Raw genomic sequence first — 22,028 nt, 5'->3', positions numbered from 1 at the left:
GAATATAACCACTATAATACTGCTCCTATGTACAATAATAGAACTACTATAATACTGCTCCTATGTACAAGAATAGAACTACTATTATACTGCCTCCTATGTACAAGAATATAACTACTATAATACTGCCTTCTATGTACAAGAATATAACTACTATAATACTGCTCCTATGTACAGGAATATAACTACTATAATACTGCTCCTATGTACAGAAATATAACTACTATAATACTGCTCCTATGTACAGGAATATAACTACTATAATACTGCTCCTATGTACAAGAATATAACTACTATAATACTGCTCCTATGTACAAGAATATAACTACTATAATACTGCCTTCTATGTACAAGAATATAACTACTATAATACTGCTCCTATGTACGAGAATATAACTACTATAATACTGCCTCCTATGTACAATAATAGAACTACTATAATACTGCTCCTATGTACAAGAATATAACTACTATTATACTGCCTCCTATGTACAAGAATATAACTACTATAATACTGCTCCTATGTACAGGAATATAACTACTATAATACTGCTCCTGTGTACAAGAATATAACTACTATAATACTGCTCCTATGTACAAGAATATAACTACTATAATACTGCTCCTATGTAGAGGAATATAACTACTATAATACTGCCTCCTATGTACAAGAATATAACTACTATAATACTGCCTCCTATGTACAATAATAGAACTACTATAATACTGCTCCTATGTACAAGAATATAACTACTATTATACTGCCTCCTATGTACAAGAATATAACTACTATAATACTGCTCCTATGTACAAGATAATAACTACTATAATACTGCTCCTATGTACAGGAATATAACTACTATAATACTGCTCCTATGTACAGGAATATAACTACTATAATACTGCCTCCTACGTACAGGAATATAACTACTATAATACTGCTCCTATGTACAAGAATATAACTACTATAATACTGCTCCTATGTACAAGAATATAACTACTATAATACTGCTCCTATGTACAGGAATATAACTACTATAATACTGCCTCCTACGTACAGGAATATAACTACTATAATACTGCCTTCTATGTACAAGAATATAACTACTATAATACTGCTCCTATGTACAAGAATATAACTACTATAATACTGCTCCTATGTACAAGAATATAACCACATAACCCGGCAGTACACTCTAGATCCCTGTACAGCAGATAGGAGTATGATGTGTATGATGTGTATGATACATTGTATACAGGGGGCAGTGTATGATACATTGTATACAGGGGGCAGTGTATGATACATTGTATACAGGGGGGCAGTGTATGATACATTGTATACAGGGGGGCAGTGTATGATACATTGTATACAGGGGGGGCAGTGTATGATACATTGTATACAGGGGGGGCAGTGTATGATACATTGTATATGGGGTGGGGGGGGCAGTGTATGATACATTGTATACAGGGGGCAGTGTCTGATACATTGTATACAGGGGGCAGTGTCTGATACATTGTATACAGGGGCCAGTGTCTGATACATTGTATACAGGGGGGCAGTGTCTGATACATTGTATACAGGGGGCAGTGTATGATACATTGTATACAGGGGGGCAGTGTATGATACATTGTATACAGGGGGCAGTGTCTGATACATTGTATACAGGGGGCAGTGTCTGATACATTGTATACAGGGGGCAGTGTGTGATACATTGTATACAGGGGGGAGTGTATGATACATTGTATACAGGGGGGGCAGTGTGTGATACATTGTATACAGGGGGGGCAGTGTCTGATACCTTGTATACAGGGGGGGGGGCAGTGGATGATACATTGTATACAGGGGGGGCAGTGTGTGATACATTGTATACAGGGGGGGCAGTGTATGATACATTGTATACAGGGGGCAGTGTGTGATACATTGTATACAGGGGGGCAGTGTATGATACATTGTATACAGGGGGGGCAGTGTATGATACATTGTATACAGGGGGGGCAGTGTGTGATACATTGTATACAGGGGGGGCAGTGTCTGATACATTGTATACAGGGGGGGGCAGTGTGTGATACATTGTATACAGGGGGGGGCAGTGTGTGATACATTGTATACAGGGGGCAGTGTATGATACATTGTATACAGGGGGGGCAGTGTATGATACATTGTATACAGGGGGGGCAGTGTGTGATACATTGTATACAGGGGGGCAGTGTCTGATACATTGTATACAGGGGGGCAGTGTATGATACATTGTATACAGGGGGGGGCAGTGTATGATACATTGTATACAGGGGGGCAGTGTGTGATACATTGTATACAGGGGGGCAGTGTCTGATACATTGTATAGGGGGGCAGTGTATGATACATTGTATAGGGGGGGGGGCAGTGTATGATACATTGTATACAGGGGGGTGCAGTGTATGATACATTGTATACAGGGGGGCAGTGTCTGATACATTGTATACAGGGGGGCAGTGTCTGATACATTGTATACAGGGGGGGCAGTGTCTGATACATTGTATACAGGGGGGGCAGTGTATGATACATTGTATACAGGGGGGGCAGTGTGTGATACATTGTATACAGGGGGCAGTGTCTGATACCTTGTATACAGGGGGGGGGCAGTGGATGATACATTGTATACAGGGGGGCAGTGTGTGATACATTGTATACAGGGGGGGGGCAGTGTGTGATACATTGTATACAGGGGGGCAGTGTGTGATACATTGTATACAGGGGGGCAGTGTCTGATACATTGTATACAGGGGGGGCAGTGTCTGATACATTGTATACAGGGGGGCAGTGTCTGATACATTGTATACAGGGGGGGGGCAGTGTGTGATACATTGTATACAGGGGGGCAGTGTGTGATACATTGTATACAGGGGGGGGGGGCAGTGTGTGATACATTGTATACAGGGGGGCAGTGTGTGATACATTGTATACAGGGGGGGGCAGTGTATGATCCATTGTATACAGGGGGGGCAGTGTATGATACATTGTATACAGGGGGGGCAGTGTGTGATACATTGTATACAGGGGGGGCAGTGTATGATACATTGTATACAGGGGGGCAGTGTATGATACATTGTATACAGGGGGCAGTGTATGATACATTGTATACAGGGGGGGAGTGTATGATACATTGTATACAGGGGGGCAGTGTGTGATACATTGTATACAGGGGGGGGGCAGTGTGTGATACATTGTATACAGGGGGGGGCAGTGTGTGATACATTGTATACAGGGGGGCAGTGTATGATACATTGTATACAGGGGGCAGTGTGTGATACATTGTATACAGGGGGGCAGTGTGTGATACATTGTATAGGGGGTGTGTGATACATTGTATACAGGGGGGGCAGTGTATGATACATTGTATAGGGGGGCAGTGTGTGATACATTGTATACAGGGGGGGCAGTGTATGATACATTGTATAGGGGGGGGCAGTGTATGATACATTGTATACAGGGGGCGGCAGTGTATGATACATTGTATACAGGGGGGGCAGTGTATGATACATTGTATACAGGGGGGGGACAGTGTCTGATACATTGTATACAGGGGGGCAGTGTATGATACATTGTATACAGGGGGGGCAGTGTCTGATACCTTGTATACAGGGGGGGCAGTGGATGATACATTGTATACAGGGGGCAGTGTGTGATACATTGTATACAGGGGGGGGGCAGTGTGTGATACATTGTATACAGGGTGTGTGATACATTGTATAGGGGGGGGCAGTGTATGATACATTGTATACAGGGGGGCAGTGCAGTGTATGATACATTGTATACAGGGGGGCAGTGTATGATACATTGTATACAGGGGGGGCAGTGTATGATACATTGTATAGGGGGGGGCAGTGCATGATACATTGTATACAGGGGGCGGCAGTGTATGATACATTGTATACAGGGGGGCAGTGTATGATACATTGTATACAGGGGGGGACAGTGTCTGATACATTGTATAGGGGGGGGCAGTGTATGATACATTGTATACAGGGGGCGGCAGTGTATGATACATTGTATACAGGGGGCGGCAGTGTATGATACATTGTATACAGGGGGGCAGTGTATGATACATTGTATACGGGGTGGGGGGGCAGTGTATGATACATTGTATACAGGGGGCAGTGTCTGATACATTGTATACAGGGGCCAGTGTCTGATACATTGTATACAGGGGGGCAGTGTCTGATACATTGTATACAGGGGGGCAGTGTATGATACATTGTATACAGGGGGGGCAGTGTATGATACATTGTATACAGGGGGGCAGTGTCTGATACATTGTATACAGGGGCCAGTGTCTGATACATTGTATACAGGGGGGGCAGTGTCTGATACATTGTATACAGGGGGGCAGTGTCTGATACATTGTATACAGGGGGGGCAGTGTCTGATACATTGTATACAGGGGGGGCAGTGTCTGATACATTGTATACAGGGGGGCAGTGTGTGATACATTGTATACAGGGGGGGCAGTGTGTGATACATTGTATACAGGGGGGCAGTGTATGATACATTGTATACAGGGGGGGCAGTGTATGATACATTGTATACAGGGGGGCAGTGTGTGATACATTGTATACAGGGGGGCAGTGTATGATACATTGTATACAGGGGGCAGTGTGTGATACATTGTATAGGGGGGGCAGTGTGTGATACATTGTATACAGGGGGGGCAGTGTATGATACATTGTATAGGGGGGGCAGTGTGTGATACATTGTATACAGGGGGGGCAGTGTATGATACATTGTATAGGGGGGGGCAGTGTATGATACATTGTATACAGGGGGCGGCAGTGTATGATACATTGTATACAGGGGGGCAGTGTATGATACATTGTATACAGGGGGGGACAGTGTCTGATACATTGTATACAGGGGGCAGTGTATGATACATTGTATACAGGGGGGGCAGTGTCTGATACCTTGTATACAGGGGGGGGCAGTGGATGATACATTGTATACAGGGGGCAGTGTGTGATACATTGTATACAGGGGGGGGCAGTGTGTGATACATTGTATACAGGGGGGCAGTGTATGATACATTGTATACAGGGGGGGCAGTGTATGATACATTGTATACAGGGGGGCAGTGTGTGATACATTGTATACAGGGGGGGCAGTGTGTGATACATTGTATACAGGGGGGGCAGTGTGTGATACATTGTATACAGGGGGGGCAGTGTGTGATACATTGTATACAGGGGGGCAGTGTGTGATACATTGTATAGGGGGGGGCAGTGTATGATACATTGTATACAGGGGGCAGTGTATGATACATTGTATACAGGGGGGCAGTGTATGATACATTGTATACAGGGGGGGCAGTGTATGATACATTGTATAGGGGGGGCAGTGCATGATACATTGTATACAGGGGGCGGCAGTGTATGATACATTGTATACAGGGGGGCAGTGTATGATACATTGTATACAGGGGGGGACAGTGTCTGATACATTGTATAGGGGGGGCAGTGTATGATACATTGTATACAGGGGGCGGCAGTGTATGATACATTGTATACAGGGGGCGGCAGTGTATGATACATTGTATACAGGGGGGCAGTGTATGATACATTGTATACGGGTTGGGGGGGCAGTGTATGATACATTGTATACAGGGGGCAGTGTCTGATACATTGTATACAGGGGGCAGTGTCTGATACATTGTATACAGGGGCCAGTGTCTGATACATTGTATACAGTGGGGAGTGTCTGATACATTGTATACAGTGGGGCAGTGTATGATACATTGTATACAGGGGGGGGCAGTGTATGATACATTGTATACAGGGGGCAGTGTCTGATACATTGTATACAGGGGCCAGTGTATGATACATTGTATACAGGGGGCAGTGTATGATACATTGTATACAGGGGGCGGCAGTGTATGATACATTGTATACAGGGGGCAGTGTATGATACATTGTATACAGGGGGGCAGTGTATGATACATTGTATAGGGGGGGGGCAGTGTCTGATACATTGTATACAGGGGGGGGCAGTATCTGATACATTGTATACAGGGGGGCAGTGTGTGATACATTGTATACAGGGGCAGTGTATGATACATTGTATACAGGGGGGAGCAGTGTATGATACATTGTATACAGGGGGGCAGTGTATGATACATTGTATACAGGGGGGCAGTGTGTGATACATTGTATACAGGGGGGGCAGTGTGTGATACATTGTATATAGGGGGCAGTGTATGATACATTGTATACAGGGGGGGCAGTGTATGATACATTGTATACAGGGGGGCAGTATCTGATACATTGTATACAGGGGGGCAGTGTGTGATACATTGTATACAGGGGGCAGTGTATGATACATTGTATACAGGGGGGAGCAGTGTATGATACATTGTATACAGGGGGGCAGTGTGTGATACATTGTATACAGGGGGGCAGTGTGTGATACATTGTATACAGGGGGGCAGTGTGTGATACATTGTATACAGGGGGGCAGTGTGTGATACATTGTATACAGGGGGGGGGCAGTGTGTGATACATTGTATACAGGGGGGGGGCAGTGTATGATACATTGTATACAGGGGGGCAGTGTATGATACATTGTATACAGGGGGGCAGTGTGTGATACATTGTATACAGGGGGGGGCAGTGTGTGATACATTGTATACAGGGGGCAGTGTATGATACATTGTATACAGGGGGCAGTGTATGATACATTGTATACAGGGGGGGCAGTGTATGATACATTGTATACAGGGGGGCAGTGTGTGATACATTGTATACAGGGGGGGGCAGTGTATGATACATTGTATACAGGGGGGGGCAGTGTATGATACATTGTATACAGGGGGGGCAGTGTGTGATACATTGTATACAGGGGGCAGTGTATGATACATTGTATACAGGGGGGGGCAGTGTCTGATACATTGTATACAGGGGGGGGACAGTGTATGATACATTGTATACAGGGGGGGGCAGTGTATGATACATTGTATACAGGGGGGCAGTGTATGATACATTGTATACAGGGGGGGGCAGTGTCTGATACATTGTATACAGGGGGGGGGGACAGTGTATGATACATTGTATACAGGGGGGCAGTGTATGATACATTGTATACAGGGGGGCAGTGTGTGATACATTGTATCCGCTCGGGGTCCCTCCCCGGCCGCAGTGAGGGGAGGTGACGTTCCCTTTAAGCCGCGGTGCACGCCGGGAGGCCGCATTGTTCCAGCTGATGCAGCACGGGGTCTCCGGAGCAGCAGGAGCAGGGACCCCTCCCCGATCAGCGCCGCCGTGTGTCCGGGGGGGGGAGATGCCGCACTAGAGGCCGCCGTCATGTCGTTCCCGGGGCGCCCGGTGCCGGGACAGCTGTGCTCCGGGGTCTTCGGGGGGATCATCCCGCCGCCCCTGGGGCACAAGTTCTACTGTCATAACGGAGCCGCCAGCGGGGGAGGAGCAGTGCCCCCCGGGCCCCAGCACCCGGGGGCCCCACACTGCACCGGGGAGCCCGAGCCCGACCGGCCTATCGGATACGGAGCGTTTGGGGTCGTCTGGTGAGTGGGGGAGGGGAGGCCGGAAGTGCAGGGCGCAGAGCCCGGTGTGTAGGGGCGCAGGGCCCTGTGTGTGTATAGGGGTGCAGAGCCCTGTGTATAGGGGCGCAGAGCCCTGTGTATAGGGGCGCAGAGCCCTGTGTGTAGGGGGCAGAGCCCTGTGTGTAGGGGCGCAGAGCCCTGTGTGTATAGGGGCGCAGAGCCCTGTGTGTATAAGGGCGCAGAGCCCTGTGTGTATAGGGGCGCAGAGCCCTGTGTGTATAGGGGCGCAGAGCCCTGTGTGTATAGGGGCGCAGAGCCCTGTGTGTATAGGGGCGCAGAGCCCGGTGTGTAGGGGCGCAGAGCCCGGTGTGTATAAGGGCGCAGAGCCCTGTGTGTATAGGGGCGCAGAGCCCTGTGTGTATAGGGGCGCAGAGCCCTGTGTGTATAGGGGCGCAGAGCCCTGTGTGTATAGGGGCGCAGAGCCCTGTGTGTATAGGGGCGCAGAGCCCGGCGCGTGTAGGGGGGCAGCAGAGCCCGGCGCGTGTAGGGGGCAGCAGAGCCCGGCGCGTGTAGGGGGGCAGCAGAGCCCGGCGCGTGTGTGTGTAAGGGGGCAGCAGAGCCCGGCGCGTGTGTGTGTAAGGGGGCAGCAGAGCCCGGCGCGTGTGTGTGTAAGGGGGCAGGAGAGCCCGGCGCGTGTGTGTGTAAGGGGGCAGGAGAGCCCGGCGCGTGTGTGTGTAAGGGGGCAGGAGAGCCCGGCGCGTGTGTGTGTAAGGGGGCAGGAGAGCCCGGCGCGTGTGTGTGTAAGGGGGCAGGAGAGCCCGGCGCGTGTGTGTGTAAGGGGGCAGGAGAGCCCGGCGCGTGTGTGTGTAAGGGGGCAGGAGAGCCCGGCGCGTGTGTGTGTAAGGGGGCAGGAGAGCCCGGCGCGTGTGTGTGTAAGGGGGCAGGAGAGCCCGGCGCACGTGTGTGTAGGGGGCAGGAGAGCCCGGCGCCGTGTGTAGGGGGGCAGCAGAGCCCGGCGCGTGTAGGGGGCAGAGCCCGCGCGTGTAGGGGGCAGCAGAGCCCGGCGCGTGTAGGGGGGCAGCAGAGCCCGGCGCCGGTGGGTCGGGGGGCAGCAGAGCCCGGTGCGTGTAGGGGGGCAGCAGAGCCCGGCGCGGGTGGGTCGGGGGGCAGCAGAGCCCGGCGCGTGTGGTTCGGGGGGCAGCAGAGCCCGGCGCGTGTGGTTCGGGGGGCAGCAGCGCCCGCTCCTCCATTGCTGTTTTTGAATCCCTTCTTGTTTGCAGGTCGGTGACTGACCCCCGAGATGGCAAACGTGTGGCCCTTAAGAAGATGCCCAATGTCTTCCAGAACCTGGTGTCCTGCAAGCGAGTCTTCAGGGAGCTCAAAATGCTCTGCTTCTTCAAGCACGACAACGTAAGGGCGAGCGCCCGAGATCCGGGGCAGGCGGGTGCCAGGGGGTGACCCTACAGAGGTCATGACCCAGAGGGGACTCTGCCCACTGACGCTGTGTTGGCTGGACGTTGGTGGCGGGCACCTTCCCGTGTCACTATGAGGAGGGTAGGGGTTGTAGTTGCCGGTTTGACTGGTCATTGTAATCTGCCGTTTTATGTCGCAGGTTCTGTCTGCCCTCGATATCCTGCAGCCCCCACAGATCGACTGCTTCGAGGAGATGTATCCTGATTCGTGCGGGGGAGGGGACGGGGGATCCAGATGGGGGTTACTCTTCTCTGCCCGTCAGGGTTTGTTACATTGTATCCAGTGCAAACGAGCAGAACTCTAGACTGCTACATTGTAACAAACTATCAGGACGGGATAAGGTTTGTTGCTGGGTTTACATCAGAGGATAGTCTGACCTGGATACAGTGTAACGGACCCTCAGCCGTGAGACTCGGTCAGGATTGGTGTTCATCCTCTGGAGGTATCTCAGTCAGACGTGACCGCGGGCTGGGACCGGGTGACCATTTGGGTCCCAGCACCTACAGGAGCGCAGTGGACGGCCCTTTCCTATACAGAGCTACGAACCAGTATGACTTTATTAACATGGGAGCCTATGGGCAGCAGAAGCCGTGACGGGCGTCAGACGTGGGGGGGGGGGCGTCGTCAAACTGGTGGAAAGGAGAACGGGCGCCGTCCCCATAAAAACCATTACATTTCTCACAGCTTTCCAGCAGTTAGAGAAATGTTCAATTTCATGACAGCAAGCAGAGATGTTAAATATGGAGACACAACGTTAATGAGAGACCTTTATTTACTGTGAAGCTTCAGTTGTAGAAACTACGCCCCGTCCGCGTGACGTGGACAGTCGGACACTCTGGGGTATCGGCCGCGCCGCCATGTCCGTCCGGCGGGTCACTCGTTTCACTATGAGGCCATAGCGGGAGGAGACGTCGGCTACTTCCTTCCCAGCATTCCTCATAGACTATAGAAGCGCCTGCGCAGGGAGGGGGAGGAGCCTGTGTGACCAGGTGACGACTGCCCCTGAGAGCGGTAGACGCAGGAGAATGAGGCCGAATACAATGTCCCTTGAGTTGCAGCCAGAGAAATACCCCCCTCTTATTGCCCCCGGGGGGGGGGGGGGGTAACGAGGGCAGCGGTGATGTCACTACTCTATGACCTTGACTACAACCACCATCAGATACGTGATCACAGAACTCATGCAGACCGACCTTCACAAGGTCATCGTGTCCCCGCAGCCGCTCAGCGCCGACCACATCAAGGTCTTCCTGTACCAGATACTACGAGGTGAGACGTGTGGCCCCTGACTCGCCGGAGGTGGTGGGGGGTCCGCCTGGTATTAACCCTTGTGTTACTTGCAGGGCTGAAGTATCTCCACTCGGCTGGGATCCTGCACCGAGACATCAAACCGGGGAACCTGCTGGTGAACAGTAACTGCGTGCTGAAGGTCTCCGCCGCGTGCCGCGCTCACGTCTGCTCCTCCTTTCCTCATGGCTTTCTGCTCCTTGTCTTTCCGCACTCCTTGCACTGATTGTGTTATACTCCAGTCACCTCCAGAGCTGCGTTCCCAATAAGTTGGGTCTGGGGTAAACTGTACCTATCCTGCAGTGCAGCGTAGCAGAGCTGAAGCGCGCAGGAGGTGCGGGATCCGGCAGTGCAGCGTAAGGGGGACTCAACAGGTCGCAGGCGATTGCCGCAGCTCTGGATGTGACTGGAGTGAATGGCTGCAGCTGTGGGGCCCGTCCCATGGAGCAGACATTACAGCGCCGTCTCTTTCCTCCTCTCAGATCTGTGACTTTGGTTTGGCGCGGGTGGAGGAGTTGGACGAGTCCCAGCACATGACGCAGGAGGTGGTGACCCAGTATTACCGCGCCCCCGAGATCCTCATGGGCAGCCGCCATTATCACAACGCCATCGACATCTGGTCCGTCGGCTGCATCTTCGCGGAGCTTCTCGGGAGGCGAATCCTGTTCCAGGCGCAGAGTCCCATCCAGCAGGTGAGCATAACCCCCGCCGCCCAGTGCACCCAGATGAGATCATTGCACCCTGATAGTTCCTGCACACATGTTTGCATTGTACTCCAGTCACATCCAGAGCTGCACGGGATTCTCTGGCAGCTTGCTCAGGACCAGCAGGGACATCGGGGGTGTCGGGTCCAGTGGCTGGAGAATGGCTGTCCTGCGGGACCTCACATTCCCCCACCCTCGTCCGTGCAGAGTGGGTGCTGCATTATGGGAGTTGTAGTCCAGAAGTAGTAACCGTCATGTGTTGCTGCAGTCGGCCATCTTTCGTTAACAGGGGCCCGGTTGTCTTGGGGGCCCCTCTATGGGACATGCATAAGTCTCTTCTATTTTTTTGCAGTTGGACCTGATCACGGACCTCCTGGGGACCCCTCCTCTCACCGCCATGCGCTCCGCCTGCGAGGGCGCGCGAGCCCACATACTGCGCGGCCCCCATAAGCCGGTAATGACGTCTAACTTTCTCGTCTGCCTTGTTTTCAATGTCTCTGCTTGCAGTCAGTGAGTGGAAAGGTTCTCACACCCTGACCCTTTCTCCGCAGCCGTCCCTCTCGGTCCTGTACATGCTGTCCGGAGAAGCCACCCACGAGGCCGTTCACCTCCTTTGCCGGATGCTGCTCTTTGATCCGGTGAGTCGCTGGTTGTCGCTTTGGGTCAGTGGTCTTCTGAGCGGGGGAAGGGCTGGTGGACGTCTGTGGGGGGCTCCGGTCTGATAACGGCTCCTGTGTCCTCAGGCGAAGAGGATCTCTGCCAAGGACGCCTTGGCCCACCCTTACCTGGAGGAGGGGCGCCTCCGCTACCACACGTGTATGTGTCACTGCTGCTACTCCGTGTCCTCGGGACGCGTCTACACTGCCGATTTCGAACCCACGGCCGGCGACCGGTTTGATGACTCGTATGAGAAGAGCCTCACGTCTGTCTGGCAGGTTAAAGGTCAGTGATGCGAGGGGGGTGAGATGTTGGGGGTCCTTGCTCATCCGGTGGCTGACGTTTCTGTCTTGGTGCAGAGCTCGTCCACCGCTTCATCACAGACCAACAACAGGGCAAGCGCCCTCCGCTGTGTATAAACCCGCACTCCGCCGCCTTCAAGACCTTCATCAGGTAGGTGGCCTTCATGACTTACCGAGTGTAGCCCAGAACTCTTCAAAAATGGGGGTGACGAATGTCTGATCCTCTGCTTGTAGACATGTCTCCTTCCTGATCCTGTGCCTCCCCTGCCTTGTAGACTTGTCTCTGCCTGATCTTCTATCCCCTGCCTTGTAGCTCTCACTCCACCAATTCTCTGCCTCCCCTGCCTTGTAGACGTGTGTCCTCCTGATCCCCTGCCTTGTAGACGTGTGTCCTCCTGATCCCCTGCCTTGTAGACGTGTGTCCTCCTGATCCCCTGCCTTGTAGACGTGTGTCCTCCTGATCCCCTGCCTTGTAGACGTGTGTCCTCCTGATCCCCTGCCTTGTAGACGTGTGTCCTCCTGATCCCCTGCCTTGTAGACGTGTGTCCTCCTGATCCCCTGCCTTGTAGACGTGTGTCCACCTGATCCCCTGCCTTGTAGACGTGTGTCCACCTGATCCCCTGCCTTGTAGACGCGTGTCTCCTCTTGATCTCCTCCCCCCCCCCCCCCTGCCCTGTGGACGCGCGTCTCCTCCCGATCCCCCTGCCCTGTGGACGCGCGTCTCCTCCCGATCCCCCTGCCCTGTGGACGCGCGTCTCCTCCCGATCCCCCTGCCTTGCAGGCCATTGCACCCCATCACTCCCTCTAATGTCTCTCCTCAGATCCACTGCCTGGCATTCCTCAAAGGTTTCAAAGAAGGAGGAGAGATGAACGGCTCGTGGCCGGAGTCCCGGGAATCTCGCCGTTCACAGCATGAAGCCTCGCCTGCCCTTCCACGGCTGGACACGACTCTCCGCCGTTCTCCCGCTCGCTCCCCGTATCTATTAGTTCCCGGTTCCTTATAATCCCTGCGGACTTTTCCCAGAATCCTGTGCGGTTCCACGGTGCGGGCGGCAGTGATTGGCTGAGGGACCTCTATACGGATAAAGGACGCTGTAAATATTTTCTATACAGAGAATCCTCTGCCTTGTCCGCCTCCCCGTCACTGCCTTTGGGGAGACCCCTGGACTGTTGGGGCGCCTGCGACGTTATAACCCCGGAATCATCGGGCGCCGGCTCCGCTCCACCCGGCAAAACTAGTGTTTTATTTATTCTACTGATCGAAAGGAGAGGAAAGCAGTAAAAGTAAGAGCCCCCCCGCTTTACAGAAGGCAGCCATAGTGTGGGCGGAGGCATCACTGGAGCATTCCTCAGATTGGCGATGCCCCCCTTCACTCCCACGTATACTGCCCACTGTATGGCTGCAGATAGTTGGGGGAGGGGAGCTGCTCTGGAGCATGGCATGCTGGGAGATATCTGTGCCATGCTAGCAGTGACAATCGGGTCAGGGTGCTGCTGCCCCCCCCCCTGCTGAGGGGTCTGGTCACCTGTTTGAGTAAGGGAAAGCTACAGCGACATCTTGTGGTCAAAACTGGTGCTGCAGATTAATGCATTTCACTAGTTGTAGCTTTCGGGTCTCTTCCTACAATTTTTTTTTTTTTTTATTGGCTGCATCTATATTATGCTGCTGGGCAATAGACACTGGAGAGGAACCTGCCGAAATATTCCCAGGCATTGGTATCTGACCTCCAGTGCTGATCGGCCAGATCTGTGGGGGGGGGGGGGGGTTGCACAGACCATTGGCCCTCTGCTGACATCTTGTGGCCGCTGGCTGGTACTGCAGCGGCTGGGTATAATGCACTACAGGGGCCTGGTGCGTGCAGAGTGCGGCTTCGGTCGTGTATTTGACTGTTTTTCTCTCCCGTTTTCACGGATTTCTTGATTTTATTATTTTTTTTATTTTTATTTTTTAACTTATGACTTGTGTACAGACGTATATCACGTTGTGTGTTAGTGCGAATGATGTCACTGTACTTATGGTTTGAAACCCATTCAATAATCTACCTCTTCCAGTAAGTGTTTCTTTTCTATGATTTATAAATTGTGTATTGTTTTTTTTTTTTTGTTTTTTTTTAAATTTTCCTAAATGTGAAAAAAACACAGAATCCCTGAAAACTTGAATTTAGCGTCTTCAGGTTTTATTTAAGGACTGTTGGTCTGAGCCGACATCTTAAATAAATTCTGTCCTGCCTTTTACCTCGGCCGTGTCTTGTGGTCTTTCCCCAAACATTAGGAGCAGCGGCGCCCCAAGTCCATACAGTCTCCCCCATCTCTGTTCATATGCGTAATCTATCAAGAAGTCAGAGTACAAGGCGGGATGTGGCAGAAGAATAGTGCATGCAGCTCTGGGGGTGACTGGAGTAGAAGGCACAAGTAGCAGTAGAATAGTGCATGCAGCTCTGGGGGTGACTGGAGTAGAAGGCACGAGTAGCAGTAGAATAGTGCATGCAGCTCTGGGGGTGACTGGAGTAGAAGGCACAAGTCGCAGTAGAATAGTGCATGCAGCTCGGTAGGGGGGTGACTGGAGTAGAAGGCACAAGTCGCAGTAGAATAGTGCATGCAGCTCTGGGGGTGACTGGAGTAGAAGGCACAAGTCGCAGTAGAATAGTGCATGCAGCTCGGTAGGGGGGGTGACTGGAGTAGAAGGCACAAGTCGCAGTAGAATAGTGCATGCAGCTCTGGGGGTGACTGGAGTAGAAGGCACAAGTCGCAGTAGAATAGTGCATGCAGCTCGGTAGGGGGGTGACTGGAGTAGAAGGCACAAGTCGCAGTAGAATAGTGCATGCAGCTCTGGGGGTGACTGGAGTAGAAGGCACAAGTCGCAGTAGAATAGTGCATGCAGCTCGGTAGGGGGGTGACTGGAGTAGAAGGCACAAGTCGCAGTAGAATAGTGCATGCAGCTCTGGGGGTGACTGGAGTAGAAGCCACAAGTCGCAGTAGAATAGTGCATGCAGCTCTGGGGGTGACTGGAGTAGAAGGCACAAGTCGCAGTAGAATAGTGCATGCAGCTCGGTAGGGGGGGTGACTGCAGTAACTCGGGATTCACGTATAGCTGTACATGTGCACCTACGTATCGTGCGCAGGTTGAGCGTTGCAGGATGCGCTCGTCACACTTCCTCTCACGTGGTGTCAGGGGAGCGGACACAAAGCACAGAAACGTTACGGCTTTGTGGTTTCTTATACTGCTGCAATTTCCTCCTTTCTACCTCCAAAACACCAGTGAACGACGCTGGATCCACGAGAGGACAAGAAGAAAAACGGAGGTATGGTAAGAGCTGGAACGAAATGCCACATCACACGCACAGCATGAGCACTGCTACATCACAGCCCAGACCCAGTATATACACTACTACACCGTGACATGTATATACACACAGCCCAGACCCAGTATATACACACTACTACACCGTGACATGAATATACACAGCCCAGACCCAGTATATACACTACTACACCGTGACATGTATATACACAGCCCAGACCCAGTATACACACTACTACACCGTGACATGTATATACACACAGCCCAGACCCAGTATATACACACTACTACACCGTGACATGTATATACACACAGCCCAGACCCAGTATATACACACTACTACACCGTGACATGTATATACACACAGCCCAGACCCAGTATATACACACTACCACGCCGTGACATGTATATACACACACAGCCCAGACCCAGTATATACACACTACTACGCCGTGACATGTATATACACACAGCCCAGACCCAGTATATACACACTACTACGCCGTGACATGTATATACACACAGCCCAGACCCAGTATATACACTACTACACCGTGACATGTATATACACACAGCCCAGACCCAGTATATACACACTACCACACCGTGACATGTATACACACAGCCCAGACCCAGTATATACACACTACCACACCGTGACATGTATATACACACAGCCCAGACCCAGTATATACACACTACCACGCCGTGACATGTATATACACACAGCCCAGACCCAGTATATACACTACTACACCGTGACATGTATATACACACAGCCCAGACCCAGTATATACACACTACCACACCGTGACATGTATATACACACAGCCCAGACCCAGTATATACACACTACCACGCCGTGACATGTATATACACACAGCCCAGACCCAGTATATACACTACTACACCGTGACATGTATATACACACAGCCCAGACCCAGTATATACACACTACCACACCGTGACATGTATATACACACAGCCCAGACCCAGTATATACACACTACTACACCGTGACATGTATATACACACAGCCCAGACCCAGTATATACACACAGCCCAGACCCAGTATATACACTACTACACCGTGACATGTATATACACACAGCCCAGACCCAGTATATACACACTACCACACCGTGACATGTATATACACACAGCCCAGACCCAGTATATACACACTACTACACCGTGACATGTATATACACACAGCCCAGACCCAGTATATACACACTACCACACCGTGACATGTATATACACACAGCCCAGACCCAGTATATACACTACTACACCGTGACCTGTATATACACACAGCCCAGACCCAGTATATACACACTACCACACCGTGACATGTATATACACACAGCCCAGACCCAGTATATACACTACTACACCGTGACCTGTATATACACACAGCCCAAACCCAGTATATACACTACTACACCGTGACATGTATATACACACAGCCCAGACCCAGTATATACACACTACCACACCGTGACATGTATATACACACAGCCCAGACCCAGTATATACACACTACCACACCGTGACATGTATATACACACAGCCCAGACCCAGTATATACACACTACTACGCCGTGACATGTATATACACACAGCCCAGACCCAGTATATACACACTACCACGCCGTGACATGTATATACACACAGCCCAGACCCAGTATATACACACAGCCCAGACCCAGTATATACACACTACTACACCGTGGCATGTATATACACACAGCCCAGACCCAGTATATACACTACTACACCGTGACATGTATATACACACAGCCCAGACCCAGTATATACACACTACTACACCGTGACATGTATATACACACAGCCCAGACCCAGTATATACACACTACTACACCGTGACATGTACATACACACAGCCCAGACCCAGTATATACACACTACTACACCGTGGCATGTATATACACACAGCCCAGACCCAGTATATACACTACTACACCGTGACATGTATATACACACAGCCCAGACCCAGTATATACACACTACTACACCGTGACATGTATATACACACAGCCCAGACCCAGTATATACACACTACCACACCGTGACATGTATATACACACAGCCCAGACCCAGTATATACACACTACCACACCGTGACATGTACAGACCAAAAGTTTGGACGCACCTTCTCCTTCAAAGAGTTTTCTTTATTTTCATGACTATGACAATTGTAGATTCACACTGAAGGCATCAAAACTATGAATTATCACATGTGGAATTATATACAGAACAAAAAAGTGTGAAACAACTGAAAATATGTCATATTCTAGGTTCTTCAAAGTAGCCACCTTTTGCTTTGATTACTGCTTTGCACACTCTTGGCATTCTCTTCATGAGCTTCAAGAGGTGGTCACCTGAAATGGTCTTCCAACAGTCTTGAAGGAGTTCCCAGAGATGCTTAGCACTTGTTGGCCCTTTTGCCTTCACTCTGCGGTCCAGCTCACCCCAAACCATCTCGATTGGGTTCAGGTCCGGTGACTGTGGAGGCCAGGTCATCTGGCGCAGCACCCCATCACTCTCCTTCATGGTCAAATAGCCCTTACACAGCCTGGAGGTGTGTTTGGGGTCATTGTCCGGTTGAAAAATAAATGATGGTCCAACTAAACGCAAGCCGGATGGAATAGCATGCCGCTGCAAGATGCTGTGGTAGCCATGCTGGTTCAGTATGCCTTCAATTTTGAATAAATCCCCAACAGTGTCACCAGCAAAGCCCCCCCACACCATCACACCTCCTCCTCCATGCTTCACGGTGGGAACCAGGCATGTAGAGTCCATCCGTTCACCTTTTCTGCGTCGCACAAAGACACGGTGGTTGGAACCAAAGATCTCAAATTTGGACTCATCAGACCAAAGCACAGATTTCCACTGGTCTAATGTCCATTCCTTGTGTTCTTTAGCCCAAACATGTCTCTTCTGCTTGTTGCCTGTCCTTAGCAGTGGTTTCCTAGCAGATCTTCTACCATGAAGGCCTGATTCACACAGTCTCCTCTTAAAGGGAGTCTGTCAGCAGATTTACCCCTTTTTAACAGTTGCCATACCGCTGTAGCCGCAAAACAGACGATTAACACGGTACCTTTATATGCTTTGGTGGACTTTTAAATCTGCCAAAAACGAACTTTGATGAGGGCTCGCAAGTGCCCAGGGCGGAGTCCACCGGGTTGGAGCCCAGGCAGCTCTGCCTCTTCGGCTCTTATCCCCGCCCAGCCTCCTCCTCTGCTCGCCTATCTGTTGTCTCTCCCCCTCAGCGAGATCCCGCGCCGCCGACGCGATGACTTCCTTGGTCGGGGCATGCGCATAAGCTACTGCGATGCCGTGTCAGCAATGGGCATTGCAGTGCGCATGCCCCGGCCAAGGAAGTTATCGCATCGGCGCGGGATCTCGCTGAGGGGGAGAGACAACAGATAGGCGAGCAGAGGAGGAGGCTGGGCGGGGATAAGAGCCGAAGAGGCAGAGCTGCCTGGGCTCCAACACGGTGGACTCCGCCCTGGGCACTTGCGAGCCCTCATCAAAGTTCGTTTTTGGCAGATTTAAAAGTCCACCAAAGCGTATCAAGGTACTGTGTTAATCGTCTGTTTTGCGGCTACAGCGGTATGGCAACTGTTAAAAAGGGGTAAATCTGCTGACAGACTCCCTTTAACAGTTGTTCTAGAGATGTGTCTGCTGCTAGAACTCTGGGTGGCATTGACCTGGTCTCTAATCTGAGCTGCTGTTAACCTGCGATTTCTGAGGCTGGCGACTCGGATGAACTTATCCTCCGCAGCAGAGGTGACTCTTGGTCTTCCTTTCCTGGGGCGGTCCGCATGTGAGACAGTTTCTTTGTAGCGCTTGATGGTTTTTGTGACTGCACTTGGGGACACTTTCAAAGTTTTCCCAATTTTTCGGACTGACTGACCTTCATTTCTTAAAGTAATGATGGCCACTCGTTTTTCTTTACTTAGCTGCTTTTTTTCTTGCCATAATACAAATTCTAACAGTCTATTCAGTGGGACTATCAGCTGTGCATCCACCTGACTTCTCCACAACGCAACTGATGGTCCCAACCCCATTTATAAGGCAAGAAATCCCACTTATTAAACCTGACAGGGCACACCTGTGAAGTGAAGACCATTTCAGGTGACTTCCTCTTGGAGCTCATCAAGAGAATGCCAAGAGTGTGCAAAGCAGTAATCAAAGCAAAAGGTGGCTACTTTGAAGAACCTAGAATATGACATATTTTCAGTTGTTTCACACTTTTTTGTTATGTATATAATTCCACATGTGATAATTCATAGTTTTGATGCCTTCAGTGTGAATCTACAATTGTCATAGTCATGAAAATAAAGAAAACTCTTTGAATGAGAAGGTGCGTCCAAACTTTTGGTCTGTACTGTATATACACACAGCCCAGACCCGGTATATACTCTACTACACCGTGACATGTATATACACACAGCCCAGACCCAGTATATACACTACTACACCCTGATATGTATATACACACAGCCCAGACCCAGTATATACTCTACTACACCGTGACATGTATATACACACAGCCCAGACCCAGTATATACACTACTACACTGTGACCTGTATATACACACAGCTCAAATCCAGTACATACACTGCTACACTGTGACATGTATATACACACAGCCCAGACCCAGTATATACAGAACTACACCATGACATCATGAATATACACACAGCCCAGACCCAGTATATACACTACTACACCGTGACATTTATATACACACAGCCAAGACCCAGTATATACACTGCTACACCGTGACATGTATATACACACAGCAAAGGCCCAGTACATACACTACTACACCATGATATGTATATACACACACAGCCCAGATCCGGTATATACACTACTACACCCTGATATGTATATATACACACAGCCCAGACCCAGTATATACAGAACTACACCATGACATCATGTATATACACACAGCCCAGACCCAGTATATACACTACTACACCGTGACATGTATATACACACAGCCAAGACCCAGTATATACACTACTACACCGTGACATGTATATACACACAGCCCAGACCAAGTATATACACTACTACACCGTGACATGTATATACACACAGCCCAGACCCAGTATATACACTACTACACCGTGACATGTATATACACACAGCCCAGACCAAGTATATACACTACTACACCGTGACCTGTATATACACACAGCCCAGACCCGGTATATACACTACTACACCGTGACCTGTATATACACACAGCCCAGATCCGGTATATACACTACTACACTGTGACCTGTATATACACACAGCCCAGATCCGGTATATACACTACTACACCGTGACCTGTATATACAGACAGCCCAGACCCGGTATATACACTACTACACCGTGACATGTATATACACACAGCCCAGATCCGGTACATACACTGCTACACCGTGACATGTATATGCACACAGCCCAGACCCGGTATATACACTACTACACCGTGACCTGTATATACACACAGCCCAGATCCGGTATATGCACTACTACACCGTGACCTGTATATACACACAGCCCAGATCCGGTATATACACTACTACACCGTGACCTGTATATATACACAGCCCAGACCCAGTATATACACTACTACACCATGACATGTATATATACACAGCCCAGACCCAGTATATACACTACTACACCGTGACCTGTATATACACACACAGCCAAATCTGGTATGTGTTCTAGTACAATGGGACATGTACTGTATATACAGTCAGATTTGGTATATACACTACTACACCCTGACATGTATATACACACAGCCCAAATACAGTATATATACTACTTCACTGTGACATGTATATACACTACTACACTCTGACATGTATATACACACAGCCCAAATACAGTATATATACTACTTCACTGTGACATGTATATACACTACTACACCCTGACATGTATATACACACAGCCCAAATACAGTATATATACTACTTCACTGTGACATGTACATACAGCAATATTGTTAATTTCTAATGGCGCTACCTCTCTCCTTCTTCCTGACCGATTGTAGATAGCAGAATATTTAACCCTTCCATGATGGATGATTTCAGCTTCTCCCCTTTTACGTTGTAGGTTATTTGGCTCCTGTGCTATGGCAGCGTCTCCTGCGCCCCCACACGAGCTCGCCACAGCCAGCCCCCTACTTCCTTCATCCTGCGGCCAATGTCTGCTGGTCATAGTGGTGCTTGCCTGTCTCACGGCTGTCTTCATGGTCGCCTGCCTCTCGCTGTCCTTTAAGCTGTCTGTGAGGAACATGCAGTCTCGTCGCAGTAGAGACATCGCCGCCTCCTCTGTACCCCTGGAGTTATGGGCAGCTCCCCCGACCTCACACAGCCAGACCAACCTACTATGGCCCACAGAACCAGCGCCGTCACCTCTGCCTCCGCTCAATAATAACCGGGAAGAGGCCAAGTTCCGCCAGCCCCGGGTGACACTGCATGACATTGATGAATTCTGGTGGCGAAACTGCAGAGATGTGTGACCGCGACTGTGTGGCGGCCATCCTGGAATATAGCGAGATCTGATAGGACTGGCCGCTTGTAAACATGGCATCAAATACGAGTGCCCGCCGTATGAAAATGTATGCAGATGGTTCAAGTCCTCTGTGTGTATCTGCTTTACCATTAAAGGGCGTGTATACTTTTGAAACCCTTCTCTTTATTGACCGAGCGCATCTGAAATGACATATGAAACAAC

The 22,028-nt window shown here is 50.2% G+C and overlaps 2 protein-coding genes and 1 long non-coding RNA gene across 7 annotated transcripts in view; 2 read left to right on the top strand and 1 right to left on the bottom strand.

Moving 5' to 3' along the window:
• The window catches only part of LOC122944605 (zymogen granule membrane protein 16-like), a 94,431-nt gene that overhangs the window by 21,170 nt on the left and 51,233 nt on the right, over nucleotides 1-22,028 (bottom strand). Inside the window, exon 1 of one of the 5 annotated variants that reach the window (XM_044303058.1) lies at nucleotides 21,315-21,385. The exons of the other annotated variants lie outside the window; for them this stretch is intronic. Within the exon in view, the coding sequence (XP_044158993.1) occupies nucleotides 21,315-21,367 (53 nt within the window). The 5' untranslated portion in view covers nucleotides 21,368-21,385. Of the gene's footprint in view, nucleotides 1-21,314; nucleotides 21,386-22,028 lie in introns of those variants that run through there. 5 annotated transcript variants of the gene reach the window in all.
• On the top strand, nucleotides 7,203-14,178 carry LOC122944596 (serine/threonine-protein kinase NLK2). The gene is made up of 11 exons (XM_044303034.1): nucleotides 7,203-7,544; nucleotides 8,804-8,933; nucleotides 9,136-9,191; nucleotides 10,156-10,262; nucleotides 10,337-10,422; nucleotides 10,763-10,972; nucleotides 11,337-11,438; nucleotides 11,536-11,622; nucleotides 11,728-11,926; nucleotides 12,001-12,094; nucleotides 12,765-14,178. The coding sequence occupies exons 1-11, from the start codon at nucleotides 7,327-7,329 to the stop codon at nucleotides 12,811-12,813; spliced, it is 1,338 nt and encodes a 445-aa protein (XP_044158969.1). The 5' UTR covers nucleotides 7,203-7,326; the 3' UTR covers nucleotides 12,814-14,178.
• LOC122944611 lies at nucleotides 15,103-21,979 on the top strand. The gene is made up of 2 exons (XR_006391036.1): nucleotides 15,103-15,245; nucleotides 21,405-21,979. It is a non-coding gene; the product is annotated as an uncharacterized LOC122944611 (long non-coding RNA).

Source organism: Bufo gargarizans, chromosome 8 (assembly GCF_014858855.1).
Source record: "Bufo gargarizans isolate SCDJY-AF-19 chromosome 8, ASM1485885v1, whole genome shotgun sequence".
NCBI classification, from domain to species: Eukaryota; Metazoa; Chordata; class Amphibia; order Anura; family Bufonidae; genus Bufo; species Bufo gargarizans.
The sequence above is the reverse complement of the archived record's forward strand: the minus strand, read 5'-3'. Positions and strand labels throughout refer to the sequence as shown.